General features: G+C 44.8%; 1 protein-coding gene across 6 annotated transcripts; it reads left to right on the forward strand.

Moving 5' to 3' along the window:
- Positions 1-740: 740 nt before the first annotated feature.
- LOC135548494 (transcription initiation factor TFIID subunit 1-like) lies at positions 741-20,270 on the forward strand. Of its 6 annotated transcripts, XM_064978169.1 has the most exons (40): positions 741-969; positions 1,231-1,345; positions 1,607-1,730; positions 1,904-2,020; positions 2,196-2,321; positions 2,523-2,764; positions 2,858-3,079; positions 3,338-3,589; positions 4,392-4,593; positions 4,807-4,917; positions 5,089-5,256; positions 5,393-5,523; positions 5,635-5,742; positions 5,898-6,071; positions 6,206-6,379; positions 6,570-6,674; positions 6,804-7,004; positions 7,341-7,482; positions 9,625-9,755; positions 9,863-9,943; positions 10,045-10,194; positions 10,396-10,521; positions 10,628-10,803; positions 10,909-11,132; positions 11,231-11,438; positions 11,536-11,701; positions 12,009-12,220; positions 12,417-12,525; positions 12,666-12,764; positions 12,933-13,110; positions 13,213-13,280; positions 13,447-13,569; positions 13,802-13,894; positions 14,095-14,247; positions 15,521-15,637; positions 16,630-16,743; positions 17,196-17,291; positions 17,412-17,628; positions 18,171-18,345; positions 18,454-20,270. In XM_064978169.1, coding segments are annotated over exons 1-40 (5,940 nt in total). In that variant the 5' UTR covers positions 741-967; the 3' UTR covers positions 18,662-20,270. The 6 variants fall into 6 exon arrangements, with proteins under 6 accessions (XP_064834241.1, XP_064834235.1, XP_064834234.1 ...); XM_064978163.1 differs by lacking the exon at positions 16,630-16,743 and having other exon boundaries at positions 741-975; positions 11,536-11,707; XM_064978162.1 differs by lacking the exon at positions 16,630-16,743 and having other exon boundaries at positions 11,536-11,707.
- Positions 20,271-20,278: the final 8 nt, after the last annotated feature.

The following is a 20,278-nucleotide window of genomic DNA, read 5'->3' on the forward strand; positions in this document are numbered from 1 at the left end:
CATTTAGCTTTTTAAACACAAAATCAATGTTTCAAGTGAGAATTAGGCAGGTCTGATGCTAAAAAATAAAGGTCATTATTGCCTACTTCACCTTTATTTTATTTTTGCAAAATGAGTAGTGTGTAGTTCTAGTAGTTAGCTATACCACTACATGGCAAAAAAAAGTAATTAACCTACTGAAAACACTACCAAGATTTGAATTTAGTTCAACTATAACCAAGCTACTGCAAAATGTAGTTAAATTACTATTTGAACTATGTTAATCTAGTTCACTACTCCCCAACACTGCTAACACCTAATTAATTGAATGAACATGATAAATGTAGCAAGACACATGTCATAAAGGCAGAGACAACCCAAGCCATGGATGTTCACCGAAATTCTCAGACCAGTGAGCTTGGTTACTTAAGGCCTATGGGCTAGGAGTCAGGTCAGGTAACATCAGGTAACACCAACTTGTTACATCACGTATTAAACAACACTAGTCTTGTTGTTGAGGTAACATCACGTGGCCAGTGTGCTACTGTGCCAGCGTGCTACTGCACTTTCACACAGTCTGTGGTTGCATTGAATGGCCTTGTGCAAAAATAATGAAAAATAGCTCATGAAATGCACTATCCTGTAGGTGGCGACAAAGTACGCGTCGACGGTAAAAAAATAATAATAATAATAAAGCGGGAGGGCCATCCGTCACTTGCCATCCTTCATGGAGCGGAAATGAACTATGCGCACGCGCATTGCTCAATGTTGGTTGGTGTTGTCTTCATCGACTACATTTGAAAACAATGAAGCCCATATATTTTCTTTCGAAATAACGGGTCGGTGAGATACCCACCCTTTTACAGCGTGTGGATACTGGCGTAGTGAACGGAGGTCGCATAGGGTACTAACGTTAATTTGCCAAGCTAGCGACAAATTGGGTCCGAGGATATTATCAAGCTGGCCTTAATCCGAGACCAACTGGCCTATGTAAAAGTAACGCAAGTTAATAAGATAAAACCTTCAACATACCTATTCATTTAGTTTGTATGTTTTGCTGTCTGTCATTCCATCCCGTTTGTTTTGATTATCATGGGTGGGTTTGCCACCCCCTTTGTCACAAAACCAGGATTGGTATTTTAAAATGTCTCGTTTCACTTTTGTTCAGTTAACTGCATTTAATCTACTTTGAGGACTATATAAACAAGAGAGAATAGATTAATCACACATTGACATTCATTGCTCTCTCAGGATGTCGGACTCAGACAGTGATGAAGACCAAGACCGCCCCTTCTCTCTCACTGGCTTTCTCTTCGGGAACATCAATGAAGATGGTCAGCTGGAGGGAGACAGTGTGCTGGACACTGTGAGTGTGAATAAAGCATTCTGCATAGTGTGGAAATAAACACAACTGTTTTGAACACACACTAAAATATGCCTAACAACAGGACTAAGATGTACATTTGCTGAATATGGGTTTTGTATTATTATGTTGCTCACTTGTCCACTATGTCTTTGGTGCAATGTTACTTATAAAGTCAACAGACATTTTCACACCTGGTATATTCCAATACACTTTGGCATATCAAATGCAATGTTTGTTTGACAATTTCCTTCCACACCCCAGGAGTCCAAGAAGCACCTGGCTGGCCTGGGCTCTCTGGGCCTGGGCAACCTCATCACAGAGATCACAGCCAGTGAGGAGGACGATCCTGACGAGGATGGAGACACAGGTGGCACAAATGCAGAGGGTAAGACGAAGGGCATGAAGTAAGGCTGTGGGTGGGGTAGTACCGTGGCTGGGAACTGTTATTTAACTGGCTCAACATGACAGTGAATATGCTCCTTAGTTGTGTTTGTAAGTTGTGTGTCTGTAAATACTGTGATAAATGAGTGACTGTTTCATGTCCTTTTTTTTATGCAGGATGGGTGAAGAACGATGTCGATGCAGTTGATTATTCTGACATCAACGAGGTAGCTGAAGATGAGACTAAGAAGTATCGTCAGGCCATGGGCAGCCTGCAGCCTACCAGGAGAACAGGTGCAGTAATACCCATGAAATCCCACATATGTACATGTATATACTGTACACAGCCATCTAGGAGTGCACATACCCTAGTTTACCAGAACAGATAAATGCATGGTATTTCATTTCCACCCTCTTTATTAGAGACTTTCCATGGCCGATAACTGGACACTTTTTCTCTCTGTCTCAGATGATGAGGATGACTATGATGCAGATTGTGAGGATATTGATGCCAAGCTTATGCCCCCTCCACCTCCTCCAAGTCTCCCCACGCCTGGTGGCAAGAAAGAGGATTCCTCTCCTACGGCTGCAAGTGGTAAGGAATGGATGAGGAAGGGCCAAAAGTGCCAGTGAAAAGATACGTTGTACTTATATTGAACAAGCATGATTCTTCACAATCTGAAAATAAATACATGGATATTGATGTATTTAATGTCAAGAATACATGCTAGTAATTTAGCACTCAGAGTCAGAGGGGCTCTAACCCCAGCGTCTGCTATTGTTGGTTTCTCCACAGTTGGGGATGAAGGAGACGGGATCATCCTGCCCTCCATCATCGCTCCCTCCTCTCTAGTAGACAAAGTGGACTTCAGCAGCTCCTCAGATTCTGAGTCAGAGACGGACCGCCCCTCCACAGGCTCTGGGTCTGGGGGTCCTCCAACCTGCCTCAGCCTGCCCCTGGCTGGCATCATGCAGAAGGATGCTGCCAAAGCCCTGCCTGGCGTCACACAGCTCTTCCCAGAGTTCAGGCCTGGAAGGGTGAGCTGTCCTCCTTGGACACACCGTATAGGTCACCAAATATCAGAGAGCATAAATGAATGTCTATCCATCCACTCCTCTGATCCCATCCAGGTGCTGCGGTTCCTTCGACTGTTTGGCCCTGGGAAGAACATGCCGTCGGTGTGGCGGAGCGCACGACGAAAGAGGAAGAGGAAGCACCGCGACCCCCAGCCAGAGACACCCCCACCAGAGGGCGCTGAGCCCATGGAGCAGCAGGGACCAGAGAAGAAGTCTGGCTGGGACTATGAATACGCCCCACCTCCACCCCCAGAACAGTGCCTGTCTGATGATGAGGTCAGTGTGCAACAATCTCTTAGACAGAGACATGTAGAACTGTGAAAACTTGTTTGAAATCCCTGTGAAACTGTGTGGTTATTTACCTGTATATTTTTCACAGCTTGTTTATGAGAGATTACAAGGTTTAGTAATGGGATTCAGTCGCAGTATAATTCTGTATGGGTTTTCTCTCCTTAGAAAATGAAATGAACAGAAGAGATTACTCAAAAAGATCATCTCAATAATTAATCCCTTGTCCCTCTCTCCTTCCCCCAGATCACAATGATGGCCCCAGTAGAGTCCAAGTTCTCTCAGACCGCTGGAGACGGGGACAAGGTGACAGAGTCCAGGCCTAAGGTGGCAGAGTGGCGCTATGGTCCGGCCCAGCTCTGGTATGACATGATGGGGGTCCCTGAGGATGGAAGTGGTTTCCACTATGGCTTCAAACTGAAGGAGGAGGAGGAAGATGAGCAGGAGAAGCAGGAGAGGCCAGAACCACCACCACCATTTTCACAACCTCCCAAAGAGGTTGGCAACCCATACACTTCACTGATGCTTTAGGATTAGGGCTGAACTCACTCATTTTGCCTCGCTTTTCCACATCCTCATTAAGAAATGCTAGAAGCAATGAGTTCTAAGTGGGTGTGTTATGTTCAATACCGTTTTGTGTTCCTCTTTTCTTGAAATATCCCAAACAGCCACCATACGTGTGATGAATGGCTTAGCAACCTTGTGGCGCAGCATGACAATGTGAACGTGATTGGTCAAGAATCCCAAGCTCAGAGCATTTCCTGCATTCTAGAGTATCAGAATCTTTAATGAAAGTTGTGTTTGTGATGCTAAAGTTCGCACACGAATGTGAGGATGTTTGAGTTGGGAAAAAACCAAGCCGTGTATAACAAACAAGTATCATTCTTTCAAAATAACATTGCCGACGATATTCGTCTCATTCGTTGTCTCATGTTATGTCGCAGCTGTGCTCCAAATCAATGATTATTTGGGTGCTGCCAGCCATGGGCATGTTGGCAGAATTTAAATCTAAACCCAACCCAAGGAAAACTGTGACGTACCCTAGATTCCTTAAATCTAGCAAATTATGACCATAGTTCTTACACTTTTTAACAAATGTTGCAACTAGTACAATTTTTTAAGAACAATATCATTGCCACATAGGCCGTTTTCAAACAGAGAAGTTGGTTATTGAGTTTAGCTCCTTTTTGATTCTCAATCTTCCATTTCTAGCTACACCTTCTTCCAACTCTTAGTTAGAAGAGAACAGACAACATTCTATAAAGACTTACCATGTTCTTTGTGTTTTTTTTCTGTCTAGGAGGGAAGTGGTGATGAAAAGGATGAACAGGCCCTGGAGAACGAGCTCTTTCTGATGGTCACCCAGCTTCAGTGGGAGGACGACATCATCTGGAACGGAGAGGACGTTAAACACAAAGGCACTAAGACCCAGCGAGCCAGTCTGGCAGGGTGGCTGCCTTCCAGCATGACGCGTAATGCCAATGCCTACAACGCACAGCAGGGTGAGAGACCCACCCACTCCACTCCAGTACCAATGAACACAGACTGACCTGCATACTGGAGATTCCTACCTCATTGAAATCCCATCACCAAAGCATAAACCCCAACTGTGCAGGGGTTTTAGGACTACAGTGGCAAATATAAACTGATATAATTGTTGTGTATTTGTCTGCTTTGGGTTATCTAGGTATTCATGATGTCTATCTACACTACAGGTCTGTGTAGGAGTAACTCTCAGCTGGTGCCCCCCACTCCTCCACCCATGCCCAAAGCCCCCTCCATCGGCTCTGGCTCCAAGAGAGACAAACACCACCATGACCATTATGGTACGATGAGGCTAGTTTACCTGGTATCTGTTGTCGAGTGTAATTTACTGTTATAATGTTGAACAACGTGAGATTACAACATATTCCTTCTTATCTCTGTTAGTTGTCATGGTGAACGTACCACTAAAGAGTAAATCTATCACTACTGATTCCCTATTGGTCTCGCCACAGCCTCTCATGAAGATGATGCCCCCTGGTTCTCCATCTTCCCCATTGACAATGAGGAGCTGGTGTACGGGCGCTGGGAAGACAACATCATCTGGGACGACCAGGCCATGGACCGCATGCTCTCACCCCCTGTCCTCACCCTGGACCCCAACGATGAGAACATAATTTTAGGTACTGCCCCTTTCTTAGTGAACTGTGTGTACACCATTTGTCAGTCAGTTTAAACATATTATGAAATATCTTGATGGTCTGTAACCTTTTGAATGCTTTGATCTATCCACAAATCTCTGAACTTGGCCTCTTGCAGAAATCCCAGATGAGAAGGAGTCTGAGCGTACGTCCCACTCCCCGTCCAAGGAGAACAAGAAGGAGTCGGCACTGAAGAAGAGTCGCATCCTGCTGGGGAAGACTGGGGTCATAAAGGAGGAGCCTCAACAGGTACTACAGGACTGAAACAGAGAACATAACGTAGATCTGTATCTTAAATGCCATTCTGCAGTCCCTGAACTAGCCTGTTAACTCCTTTTCTGTTTGGTCTGCTGCCTACAGAACATGTCCCAGCCTGAGGTGAAGGACCCATGGAACCTGTCCAACGATGAGTTCTATTACCCCAAGCAGCAGGGCCTGAGGGGCACCTTCGGTGGCAACATCATTCAGGTGGGCACTAGATTCTCTCCTGTGAGCTCTCTTCCTTTACAGATTGATCAGCAGTTAAAGAGGAGAATCTTAACTATAGCGTAGGATAAACTTAGCTATCTACTGAATGTTCACAGTAGTTGTATGTAACCGTATCTGTCTATCTTTGCCTCCAGCACTCTATCTCTGCAGTGGAGCTGAGGCAGCCGTTCTTCCCTACTCACATGGGACCCATGAAGCTGCGTGGGTTCCACCGACCCTCTCTGAAGAAGTACTCGTTCGGGACGTTGTCCCAGCCAGGTCCCCACGCAGCACAGCCCCTACTCAAACAGATCAAGAAGAAGGCCAAGGTGAGGCCCCAGAACTTACCTCATCCTTCTCTCTGTCTTAACACAAGTCATCAGGAATGCGTCTGTCTGTCTGTGTGTGTTGATAACCCTGTTTGTGTGTGATTTGCGTTAAATGTATTTTTCTGTGCCCATAGATGCGAGAGCAGGAACGCCAGGCTTCTGGTGGCGGTGACATGTTCTTCATGCGGACAGCTCAGGACCTGACAGGGAAAGATGGAGACCTGATTCTGGCAGAGTACAGCGAGGAATACCCTCCGCTCATCATGCAAGTCGGCATGGCAACCAAGATCAAGAACTACTACAAGAGAGTGAGTCACTGCACTAGTCTTTCAACTACCATTTCTCTTGTATCAACATTGATTAGCATTTACTAAAAACAGAACCACCTCAGTGGTTATTTTCCTTCCTCTATTGTCTATGAGTTGTGTTTTGTTATTAACATATGTGTAAATGCACTTTAAAATCGAATAAACTTGAAACATGGCTGTTTCTCCTCAGAAACCAGGCAAGGACCCTGGAGCTCCAGACTGTAAGTATGGAGAGACGGTGTACTGCCACACCTCTCCCTTCCTGGGCTCCTTGCACCCCGGGCAGCTGCTCCCGGTCAGTACCATGTTCATTACAGTAATTTACATGACAATTTATTGATGTTTGAAAAATAATTTGCTCTGAATGAACCTGATTCCCAGAAAGAGAAAATATAGAGCTCTGTCATGTCTTTCTTTCTTTTAGGCTTTTGAGAACAACCTTTTCCGCGCCCCCATCTACCTCCACAAGATGCCAGAGACAGATTTCCTGGTGCTGCGTACACGGCAGGGCTACTTCATCAGAGAGCTGGTGGACATATTTGTGGTTGGACAGCAGTGTCCGCTCTATGAGGTCCCTGGACCCAACTCCAAACGAGCCAACACCCATATCAGAGACTTCCTGCAGGTATACTTTGCGATACACACAGCATCTGCAAATCCTCACACTCTCTCTCTCTCTCTCTCTCACTCACTCACTCACTCACTCACTCACTCACTCACACTCACTCACTCACTCACTCACTCACTCACTCACTCACTCACTCACACACTCACACACACACACACACACACACACACACACACACACACACACACACACACACACACACACACACACACACACACACACACACACACACACACACACACACACACACACACACACATATTGTCACACACAAGAGAAAGCACACAGAACAAATGCATTCTTGCCGACACTCATGTCTCCTCTTCTGTGCAGGTGTTTATCTATCGACTGTTCTGGAAGAGTAAAGATCGCCCTAGGAGAATCCGCATGGAGGACATTAAGAAAGCCTTCCCCTCACATTCAGAAAGCAGCATCCGCAAACGCCTAAAACTCTGTGCTGACTTCAAGCGTACAGGTAGAAACAGCCTTACTTACCCTAGCCTCATCGAGAATCAGGCTTCCCTACAACGGGAAGCCTGGGGAAGTTTTAATGGCAGAAAAATGGCTAAATATGGGTGGAGACTTGCAATCAGTGACGCTACGCAACACGCTAAACAAATCAAATGCCTTGTAGGTGTAGTAGTGCGTGAGGATGGTTGGGAAATTGCAGATTAAAACCCATCAAAATATGTTGATGTATGTGTATTTTGTGTATTTTGTATTTTGTGTATATGACACACTGTCCTTCATTGTTTGAAGGACAAACAATCCTGATTTCCTCTTAAAGGGATACTGCAAAATGCTTAGGTCATTTTTCATTTTTCTATGTACGCAGAGTCAGACAAACTGATGGATACCATTTTTGTATCTCTGTGCTGAGTGATTACCCAAATTGTCCGCTATTTTTCTGTTTTTAAACAACTGACTGACGTCGGTTCAATTATTTGAATTCCATTTCGTTGTGTTTTTTTTCTGTGAGCTGGATATGCAGTTTCTGAAGAGAGAAATCAGACAAAGCTCGAACTATGCAGTGTAGTAAGGAGTTCTAGTTTCCAACAGGCCAATATTCTGCATAGTTTAGTGCAGAAAACGTGGTAATTAACTACAATTACCATCATCCATTGCGCGTCCATCTATGTGTCTGGTCTGTGTGGAGCAGACAGGGGGACAGAGAGAAGAGAGAACTCTTGATCATCAGGGATATTTATTTATTAATTTTTTATTTAACTACTCAAGTCCGTTAAGAACAAATTCTTATTTACAATAACGGCCTAGGAACAGTGGGTTAACTGACTTGTTCAGGGGCAGAACAACAGATTTATACTTTGTCAGCTCGGGGATTTGATTTAGCAACCTTTCGGATACTGGCCCGACGCTCTAACCATGCTATCTGAAAATACATGGTCTAAGTGATTGATAGTTGGTATTCAGCAGTCATAAAAGTATGCCTTATTTACGTTGAAGAACTTCTAATTATCGGTATTTTGTCAGACAGCATAGGCAGCAGCTCGGAAGAGATTAAATGAAATAATAAAGTTATGAAATAAAGCAAATATTTTATTAAAGTAATGTGAATAAATGATGGTTAATAAGTAATAAGCAGTAATGGGTAGTCACTACCTTCATTGGAGTTTTATTAATTGTTTTATTCTGTTACAGCATTCAACCCACATTATGCATAGTAAAAAAAAATATATGAAATCGAACCGAAACTGAACCGACCTCAAAAAGCACTACTCTGCGTTCAGTTTGGATATTATTGAAGTTATCATATTGTTAGCTTTGCGCAATCGCTGGAAGTCTCCCGGTACAGTAGCCAGCTCCTCTCAAAATGTTACTGATAATCATCAACGAGATCCTCATTCTCTGTTCCATTGTCGCATAGAGATGTCGCATAGAGATCGCAATATTATATCTGTCTCTTTTGCGCTGCCCAACGGGACAGAGAATGAGGATGTGGATAGAATCTTGTTTCTTAAGATTATCAGTCAAATTAACACAATATTGATTACTAGGTATAGCTTTCTAAGACTATAAATGACCAACCACCCAGCTTTGGAGTGGTTAGGTCAATTTATCTGCTTTTAAGAGGAGCTGCCTACTGTAACAGGAGACTTCCAACAATTGCGATATGCTGATTTAAACTTTCCCCAAACTGTGTACAGAGACATAAAAATAGTATCCATGAGTTCGTCTGACTCTGGGTAAGTAGAGAAACAACCTAAATCTCAATCTCGCAGTATCCCTTTGATGTTTCTACTCCCGTGTGATCTCAGAGAAGTGTTGAGGTGTAAGAAAGAGCGGTGACTCTGATGCTTAGCTGTGTGAGCTCAGAGATGGTGTGCCTTTGACTGACTGCGTCAGGAAAGAGAGATGTCAGAATATTCTGGATGTGGAGTTTACTGTGGAAGTAAGGTGTGGTCTGAGGAAAGCATCAGTAAGGCACCAGAGGTTTTCATGGTCCTTCGTTAATATCTGCTGTTCTGCTCCTGCAACACCTCTGCTTTTGAGCCTACAAGACGCTTCAGTTGATGAAATAAAAATAAATATCCAAAGGGTATAAGATCTTTGGAGAGGGGGAATTCCCATGTGACATGCGTCCATTAATCTTACAAAGGGATGGACTCTAACTGGTGGGTGCTGAAGCCTGACTTCAGGCTGCCTACTGAGGAGGAGATCAGGGCCATGGTGTCTCCAGAGCAGTGCTGTGCCTACTACAGCATGCTGGTGGCAGAGCAGAGACTGAAGGTAAGACTGACGGTACCTGAACAAAGAGCCTATCTGTCATATTGGTATTCATTATGGCACTGTGTGAACTATACCATAACTTTTCTCTCTCTCTCTCTCTCCACCAGGATGCTGGATATGGTGAAAAGTCCTTCTTTGCTCCAGAGGAAGAGAACGAGGAAGACTTCCAGATGAAGATTGATGATGAGGTTCAGCGCTACTCTGCTTCCTTTTCATAAAACATTGATTGTGATGTTGGAAAAAAAGGATGATCCATGATCTCACCAGTGTTCTCTGTGGTCCACCCTAGGTCCGCACGGCCCCTTGGAACACGACTCGAGCCTTCATCGCTGCCATGAAAGGGAAGTGTCTGCTGGAGGTCATGGGGGTGGCCGACCCCACAGGTTGTGGAGAGGGATTCTCCTACGTCAAAGTGCCCAACAAGCCCACTCAACAAAAAGTACATCCTCTTTGTTTTACCCCAGTGCACTGAAACACTTCTGCCAGATCTGTATTCAGATCAGGGGGCCATAATTCCAGTCATGCGTTCGTAGCCTTTCTGACAACAATATTTTTTGTTATAACCATTCAATTGTTTTTTGATGATTATTTAATAATTTATTACTGAGCTAAAGGTTATTTTGTTATTTGTCATGTTTAGGCCCAGGATGACCGGGAGCCACAACCCGCTAAGAAGACTGTGACAGGGACAGACGCTGATCTGAGAAGACTATCACTAAAAAACGCCAAGCAGCTGCTGCGCAAGTTTGGTGTTCCAGAGGAGGAGGTATTATTACATAATAATAATGTCTTCAGTTCCCTCATTTCTTCCACCAACCTAAGTATGAAGGTCAGATCAATCTATTAAACCTGTGCGTATATGTGCGTTTCAGATAAAGAAGCTGTCTCGTTGGGAGGTGATTGACGTGGTCAGGACCATGTCTACAGAGCAGGCACGCTCTGGCGAGGGGCCCATGAGCAAATTTGCCCGCGGGTCCCGCTTCTCTGTAGCCGAACACCAGGAGCGCTACAAGGAGGAGTGCCAGAGGATCTTTGACTTGCAAAACAAGTGAGGCCATCTCATCCTCCATTCCCCCTTTATCTAGATAACCATAATTCACCACCCATTTCTTATAGGGATGATGTGATGTTCTACCCTCTACTTGCTCCCCAGAGTATTGGAGTCCACAGAGGTCCTGTCCACAGACACAGACAGCAGCTCAGCAGAGGACAGTGACTTTGAGGAGATGGGGAAGAACATTGAGAACATGCTGCAGAACAAGAAGACCAGCTCCCAACTGTCCAGAGAGAGGGAGGAGCAGGAGAGGAAGGAGCTGCAGAGGATGCTGATGGGAGAGGAGAGCGACCACAAGGGACGGAAAGCACGCAAGGGCTTCTGTAAGTGGTGTGTGTATGCATGTGCATTTCAGGCTTTTTTCATGTGTGTTTACTGGAGTGTGTGTGCAAGTCTAATCTCTCTCTGTGTGTCCCAACAGCTAGTGCTTTGTCCACGGGCTCCCATAAAGATGACGACACGTCCTCGGTCACCAGCCTGAACTCGTCCGCTACGGGGCGGCGCCTCAAAATCTACCGCACCTTCAGAGACGAGGACGGCAAGGAGTATGTCCGCTGTGAGACTGTCCGCAAACCCTCCGTCATAGACGCCTACACCAGAATCAGAACCACCAAGGACGACGACTTCATGTAAGTTCGTCCGTGTGCGTGTGTTTAATATGAGCGTTTGGTCTGTGTGTAGTGTACCCAACCTCACACGGTCTCTGTCTGCCTTCTGCCAATGTAGAAAGAAGTTTGCGCTGTTTGACGAGCAACATAGAGAGGAGATGAGGAAGGAGCGCCGGCGGATCCAGGAGCAACTGAGGAGGCTGAAGAGGAACCAGGAGAAGGACAGGTTCAAGAGCCCCCCTGAGAAGAAGGCCAAGAAGATCAAGGAGAGGCCAGACCTCAAGGTAAAAGTAAGCTTGCCAGCCCATAATGATTCATCTCCAAGACTCACCTGCTTTTCCATAACCTGCCGTCTGTTCTCCTGCTGTCTCGAAAATAGGATCATTTTGTTCAAGATAAACCTTCCTCACTTTTTTCACACTTTTCTTTATTAGCAATATATTATATTGCTTATAATAAGCATGATAACGTAGTGTTTGGTGTACTACAGTGAAGGTAGCATGATGTGATGCAGTGACTTGCAGTCCACATTGTTATGTACAGTGTTTGTCTGGTTGTTAACTACATCTCTCCTTACCCCCTCTGCCCTAGCTGAAGTGCGGAGCTTGCGGTGCCATCGGGCACATGCGAACCAACAAGTTCTGCCCACTGTACTACCAGACCAATGCTCCGCCCTCCAACCCGGTTGCCATGACGGAGGAGCAGGAGGAGGAGCTGGAGAAGACTGTCATCCACAATGACAACGAGGAACTCATTAAAGTGGAGGGAACCAAGATCGTCCTGGGCAAGCAGCTCATCGAGAGGTACACACCACACACACTGACAGGAGAGGGGGATAGTTATCATTTCTTTCCAAATCACCACTGAATATCAGTGGTCTTTTCCACTTTCTTTGCGGACCAAAAGCTCCTATAGTGTTCATTATGCTCTCAACGTCTGTCTAAATGTTAGGGATATTACCTTGTGCTGCTGTGTAAAGGACCATGTCTCCTCTCACAGTGCTGATGAGGTGCGCAGGAAGTCCCTGGTGCTGAAGTTCCCCAAACAGCAGCTTCCCCCCAAGAAGAAGAGACGTGTTGGGAACAATGTACACTGTGACTACCTAAATGTGAGCCTGGTTGCCAGTTACCATATTTTGCATTGGTTGCGTGTGACTATTCAGTTAAAGCGAGCTCTGGAGAATATTTAACACTGTGATAGTTATGCCTTAGCTCTCTGTGGTTTTTGTTTTGTTTCATCCTCTCACAGAGGCCCCACAAATCCATCCACCGCAGACGCACTGACCCCATGGTCACCCTGTCCTCAGTCCTGGAGAGTATTATCAACGACATGCGGGATCACCCCAATGTAAGACACACACACCTACAGCACACTGCAAGACCCACACACACCCACAACCCACTGCTTACAGACAGACAGTGCCTACACTCCTCCGACCACTATATATGTTTCTCTCTCACAAACACACACACACTTTTTTCTCTGTAATTGGGTTGTCTTTACTTCTTGTCACAGACATACCCCTTCCACACACCAGTCAATGCCAAGGTGGTGAAGGACTACTATAAGATCATCCCTCGTCCCATGGATCTGCAGACGCTACGGGAGAATGTGCGCAAGCGTGTGTACCCCTCCCGGGAAGAGTTCAGAGAGAACGTGGAGCTCATTGTCAAGAACAGCGCGACATACAACGGTATAACTCTAAACCACTTGAAGACTTAGAGAATGACTCATATTTTACTGTGACCAACTCTTCTGTAACTTATTGAGACTGTAATTGTTGCGGTGTATTCAGGTGCCAAGCATCCAATAACCCAGGTGGCTCAGACTATGCTGGACCTTTGTGATGAGAAACTGAAAGAGGTACGTGTGAATGTTCACGCTGATGGATCCTGGATGGGGCCATTTTAGACACCGCCTCATTTCTGGAGGAGGAGGATCATGTTCAGCAACTCTTGGAAGACAATGGAAGTGGCCTTCAATAGTACTTGTTAATAATTAAACAGGTACATTTCTTTGTCCTGTGCAGAAGGAAGACAGGCTGGTGAGACTGGAGAAAGCCATTAACCCCCTGCTGGACGATGATGACCAGGTGGCCTTTTCCTTCATCCTGGACAACATCGTCACTCAGAAGATGATGGCCGTGCCTGACGTGAGTCGAGCTCCACCCATTCATCATGGTGTCTGCTTTCTTTCGGGGGCTCTGGATGTCACTGAGACTATCTGCTATTTGTATTTTCTTTGTTACTGAAGTAATTTCACTGAGCAGTTATTTCTTTGCTCTTAAATGTACAAAACAATTGAGAATTTTGCAAATAGTTCAATCAAGTGCACAGTGTGAAGGTGTTATAACTGTCCTTACTCTGCCTCTGTCTCCTCTTCAGTCTTGGCCGTTCCACCATCCAGTCAACAAGAAGTTTGTTCCAGATTACTACAAAGTGATAGTCCAACCCATGGACCTCGAGAATGTCCGCAAGGTAAGTTATGGGAAGGAGACTTCAGTGTTAGCCTTGAGGAAAACCACAACAAGACACCTTTTGGATCCCTATGATGCCAAGGTGGATCAAACCTATATGGAGTTGATGGTAATATTTTGTATTATACAGGTAGATGGTCATATGTATAATATAACCATTAGTGTTATTTAAAAGTCTCCCTGTGTGCTGTGGTCCAACAGAACATATCCAAACACAAGTACCAGAACCGGGATGTGTTCCTGTTTGATGTCAGCCTGGTCCACACCAACAGTGTCAAGTACAACGGACCAGACAGTCCTTACACCAATACGGCCCTGGAGATAGTCAACGTATGCAAGCAGACCCTGGCAGAGGTGTGTGTATGAAAGATAAACTGTAAGAGAAGGTCATGATGAAACTACACTGAACAAAAAATGTAAATGCAACATGTAAAGTGTTGGTTTCATGAGATGAAATAAAAGATCCCAGAAATGTTCCATCCGCACAAAAAACTTAATTCGCTCAAATTTTGTGCACGTATTTGTTTACATCTCTGTTAGTGGACATTTCTTAGGCGTGGCATATCAAGAAGCTGATTAAACATCATGATCATTGCACAGGGCTACCTTGTGCTGGGGGCAATAAAAGGCCACCCTAAAATGTGCAGTTTTGTCACAACAGAATGCATCAGATTTCTCAAGTTTTGAGGGAGCGTTCAATTGGCATGCTGACCGCAGAAATCTCCACCAGGGCTGTTTCCAGAGAGTGTAATGTTAATTTCTCTACCATAAGCCGCCTCCAATGTCGTTTTAGAGAATTTGGCAGTACGTCCAACCGGCCTCAACCGCAGACCACGTCTATGGCGTTGTGTGGGCAAGCAGTTTGCTGATGTCAACGTTGTGAACAGAGTGCCCCATAGTGGCGGTGGGGTTGTGGTATGGGCAGGCATAAGATACAGACAACGAACACAACCGCATTTTATCGATGGCGATTTGAATACACAAGGATACCGTGACGAGATCCTGAAGCCCATTATCGTGCCATTCACCCACCGCCATCACCTCATGTTTCAGCATGATAATGCACGGCCCCATTTCGCAAGGATCTAAACACAATTCCTGGAAGCTGAAAATATCCCAGTACACGTCGATTCTCAGCAAGAACGACAGTGTGTTCCAGTTCCCGCCAATATCCAGCAACTTTGCACAGCCATTGAAGAGGAGTGGGACAACATTCCACAGGCCAGAATCAACATTCTGGTCAACTCAATGTGAAGGAGATGTCACACTGCATGAGGCAAATTAATGGTGGTCACACCAGATACTGACTGGTTTTCTGTTCCATGCCCCTACTTAAATTATAATTTTTTTAAAGGTATCTGTGACCGACAGATGCATATCTGTATTCCCAGTTATGTGAAACCCATAGATTAGGGCCTAATGAATTTATTTCAGTTGATTAATTTCCTTATATGAACTGTAACTCAGTCAAATCTTTGATATTGTTGCATGTTGTTTATATTTTTGTTCAGTATAATTAATTGACATCTTTATGCCTTGTCAGATGATGAATCATATTTATGGCTTTATTATGTTGCCTCTGCCAAGGATAGTTTGATAATTTGACTGTTGCTTGATATCTCCCCAGTATGATGAGCACCTGACCCAGCTGGAGAAGGACATCTCCACAGCTAAAGAGGCAGCTCTGGATGCAGCAGACCTGGATAGCCTGGACCCCATGACTCCTGGAACCTACACACCACAGGTAGCAATGTTCCTGTCCCATGTATGGCCCAGAAACAACCCAGATACTAACAATAAGACCTTAGAGTCACCACTTAAAGTACCCCAAAACAACCCTTCACCTGCTCCAGAGTTGGGGAATGCCACTCTTCTCCAAAGACCTACTTTTTAACCTGTCTGCTGTCGTCTCTCCCTCCATATTACATATACCTCTTCACATTCTAGTCTTTCTCTGCCTTGGCGTTCCTCTTTAGCACTCTTGTATGTGTCAATTTAGTAGCTGTGTCTGTAGTTTATCTATGCCTTAGTCTCTACAGTGGCTTGTGAAAGTATTCACCCCACTTGGCATTTTTGCTATTATGTTGCCTTACAACCTGGAATTAAAATGGATTTTTGTGGGGTTTGTATCATTTGATGGACACAACATGCCTGCCACTTTGAAGATACAACGTATTTTTTATTATGAAACAAACAAGAAATAAGACAAAATAACAGAACTTGCCTTTCACCCCCCCCCAAAGTCAGTACTTTGTAGAACCACCTTTTGCAGCAATTACAGCTGAAAGTCTCTTGGGGTATGTCTCTATAAGCTTGGCACATCTTGCCACTGGGATTTTTGCCCACTCTTCAAGGCAAAACTGCTCCAGATCCTTCAAGTTGGATGGGTTCCACTGGTGTGCAGCAATCTTTGTCATCCCACAGATTCTCAATTGGATGAATACATACATACGCACCACTTTTCCATTTTTATTTTTGATCATTTTTTGAAACAAGTCATTTTTTCCATTTCACTTCACCAATTTGGACTATTTTGTGTATGTCCATTACATGAAATCCAAATAAAAATACATTTTAATTACAGGTTGTAATGCAACAAAATAGCAAGAATGTCAAGGGGGATGAATACTTTTGTAAGGCACTGTATATTCTCCTTCCTACCATGTGTTTATCTCTTCTCCCTCTTTCCTTTCTCTCTGTGTGTGTGTGGTGGGGGCGGGGTGGGGGGGGGGGCAGCCTGCTGATGTGTTTGACAGCAGTGCCTCTGTGAGCCTGCACAGAGAGACCAGCCTTTTCTCTGAGGTTGAGGCATCTCTAATGGCTGTTCCAGAGAAGAGGGGGGTAGGGCAGGTACGAAGAGAGATCACCCAGGAGTGCAACGGACGTCTGTCTCATCCAGGGGTCACCTGGCTTTTAACCACCCTCTCCCCTCCCATTCCCCCCGTTCCTCCTTGCACATTCACCTGGTCCTCCCTTCCAGTTCTTCCCTCTGCATTCCCACAGTGTGGATCCTGACTGGTGCATGCTCCTCCTAACTAGGAGCCATTCTAAGATCCCTTTGTGCTTTTCATTCCTAAGACAAAGATGGTTCCTTCCCATAACTAATTTGGTTCATTTGTCTGCCAGTTTCGCTTGTATGTTACTTTTGCTCCTAATTGTTACTGCCTGTCATACTAGCATTCTGTTTGCCTGGCCAATTATACATTTTCAGGCATCTCCATTGCTTCACAAGTTATCACTGTCTTTCCCCAGAAGTATCTTTTCCTGTCTTAGTGTCGCTTAACTTCTCCGTGTGTCTCCAGGGTCGTCATAGAAGGCTAGGAGAGGAGGAGTCGGACGTGGACATCGAGGGCTTCGAGGAGGAGGATGACGACGGGAAGCCCAAGACACCAGCTCCTGTAAGACTAAGATCATGAAGAAACAGAGAGATGGTTTTTGCAAGAGAGAAATGGCAGATTTGAAGACAGTCTGTAGTTCAGACAAATTAGCTATTTTGATGATGATGACCTGTTCCCCAGGCAGAGGATGGTGAGGGAGACCTGGAGGATGAGGAGGATGAAGAGGAGATGCTGCTGCTGCCGCCCCGCAGAAGGCTGCAGGGCCATGAGGATGATGATTATGACGAGGATGAAGGCTCCAGTCGGCCAGCCCAGGCCAGTGTGCTGTACCAGGACCTGCTCATGTCAGACGGAGAGGATGACGCCAGCGAAGAGGAGGGAGACAACCCATTCTCCTGTGAGTCACACTAGGGTGGAGGTTGTCATAGGATGGAGTAAGATGGTGAATAGAGATGTGCTTTGGGTAAAAAACGTTCACCCAAATGACAAAATTACATATTGGTTTCCTTACCCTGTAAGCAGTCTATAGACACAGTATAACATCAATCCATGCTTTGGTTTAGTTAGTCTTATTTAGCATTTGTCATGGGACCGATATCATGATAAAATTATCTGTGTGTTTGTTGAGCTTCACAATCAATTTTAGATGCTTTCGGACGATTTGGACATGATGCATGAAAAATGCTAATATCTGTCCCATGACTTTAATGGGATTTGTGCTACAAATGTGGAAACAGTAGGAAGGAAACTAAACTAAAGCATGGATTGCTGTCATACCCTGTCCATATTCTGCTTACAGGGTAAGGAAACTAATGTGTCATTTGGGTGAACTTTCCCTTTAAAATCTACATCCTATGATTGGATGATTTCTGGAGTACATTAGGGACTGTGTTTGAAATGTGAGGTTCTAACAGTGTTGCCTCTCCTGTCCTGCCCCAGCTATCCACCTGTCAGAGAGTGGCAGTGACTCAGACAGAGAGGTCGAGGTGCGTCCCCCGCCCCCTCCCAGACCCCACCATGAGACGGCCCGCATGGGCCTGGAGCAGGACGAGAGCATGATGTCATACGGGGAAGAGTTGCCGGATGAGACTCATCTGGAGGACAGTAATGTCAGGTACACATTATATACAGTACAAGGTGTATTTGCATCGTTGTTTGGATCTTGGGCCCTATTAACCCATACTTCACCCTTCCCTCTCTTTCTCTCCCCGCTTCCCCACAGTTATGGGAGTTATGAGGGTCAGACCCACACGCAGACCTCCAGCATGGGCAATGGAGAGGGCTACGGCATAAGTGAGGAAGAGGAGGAAGAGGCAGCTCGGAGGAGAGGTCCCAGTGTGTTGTCCCAGGTGCAGCTGAGTGAGGATGAGGAGGACAGTGAAGAGTTCAGGTCCATCGGGGGAGAAAGTGACTTAGACTCAGACAACTAGAAGTGTTCCTGCATACATATACACACACACACACTCAGATGCAAATGCTCTTACAACCATAAACACAGACAGAGAGCCACACCTATACACAGGAATAGATGATCTCAGGCTCAGTAAATGAATACACCCTGAAGTTGCAGGCTAAATTACATTCACGTACTGTCATAACTTTATCTGGTGTCAGTCAATCCCTCAGTGTAAGACTTTGTTTGCTGCCCAGTCATTAACACACCTATAACGTCTCTACAATTAAACTTCTCTGTGAGATCAATATTGTACAAAATATTAAATCAATTGAAAGTGAGCTCTTCTATTATGGCAGGATTACATTGTAGTTGATGCTTTTAGTCAATGTTTTCTACTGGTTATGCTTTTTTCAATGTACCAACACGTGTATGTGTGTGTATATGTATATATATACTTTTTTTTTTTTACAATGATTTACCTTGAATAGCATTTTATTTCATGGTCGTGCAAAAGTTTGATTGTTGAATATTTGAATAGTCAACTTCAACCATTGTCTGTTCGCAGTGCCAGGTCTTATCCTAACCTTGTGTCTGTGAGACAGAGTTGAGTGCTTGCGTGATACTCTTATTCCCCATTAACTATTATGATTGCAGCCTGGATGTTCAGGCATTTGAGATGTTTCCAGTACTGTAATTAGGAAACTCTCAAACTTTTAAGGAGATCCTAAATAAATGCTGTAAAACCAGATATGATGCGTTCATCTTTTCATGACTAAATGTTAACAGTATCTTAAAGTTGTCACGCATGTCTTGCTTATCAAAATAAAGTATGACTATATTAGGGAGCCACCCTGCTGTCTGCTCCCACAGGGCATTGTCCAAGGACTGTGTTGCCATGTTAAGTGTTCTATTACCAAGGTGTTTCATTTTTTCCTATCCTGCCACACCTTTTTCCTATCCTGCCAAATTTGTATCTTATTCATGACAGTGGTCATTAAAGCTGCATTTACTTTTTTACCTTTAACTTATTTTCAATGACGGCCTAGGAACAGTGGGTTATCTGTATTGTTCAGGAGCAGAACCAGGGATTTGAACTTGTAACCTTTCGGTTGCTAGGCCAATGCTCTAACCACTAGGCTACGCTGCCGCCCCAACATGAACTCTGCTCCACAGTAAACAGATTATTATTGTAGGGAGTCACATAGATGACGTGTCAAGTATAAAGTTTCCCTCCTTGAGGACTTTGTGTGTGGACAAAATATGCTAAACTCAGCAAAAAAAGAAATGTCCTCTCACTGTCAACTGCGTTTATTGTCATGCTGGAGGATCATGTCAGGATGAGCCTGCAGGAAGGGTACCACATGAGGGAGGAGGATGTCTTCCCTGTAACGCACAGCGTTGAGATTGCCTGCAATGACAACAAACTCAGTCCGATGATGCTGTGACACACCGCCCCCAGTCCATGACGGGGGGTTCGGGGAGAGTCATCTGCTAGAACCGAAGGGGCTCTGGTTTTTCCCCCAAAGGGGACAGTAATAGCGCGGAGTCCAGAAGACGGTAACCCGGAGGAGGTCTCCTGGAGGATACCTATTATTTTCTTTTTCTTTATTGGTTTAATAAATACGCTTGAAACTGAGCTATCACACTCGTG

Source organism: Oncorhynchus masou, chromosome 11 (assembly GCF_036934945.1).
Source record: "Oncorhynchus masou masou isolate Uvic2021 chromosome 11, UVic_Omas_1.1, whole genome shotgun sequence".
In the NCBI taxonomy this organism is placed as follows: domain Eukaryota; kingdom Metazoa; phylum Chordata; class Actinopteri; order Salmoniformes; family Salmonidae; genus Oncorhynchus; species Oncorhynchus masou.

Excerpts from the sequence above, each read along its gene's own strand:
- LOC135548494 (XM_064978169.1), top strand. Across the intron at positions 11,702-12,008 it reads AGGAGAGGCCAGACCTCAAG|CTGAAGTGCGGAGCTTGCGG; the intron begins GTAAAAGTAAGC and ends CCTCTGCCCTAG. Across the intron at positions 18,346-18,453 it reads CTGGAGGACAGTAATGTCAG|TTATGGGAGTTATGAGGGTC; the intron begins GTACACATTATA and ends GCTTCCCCACAG.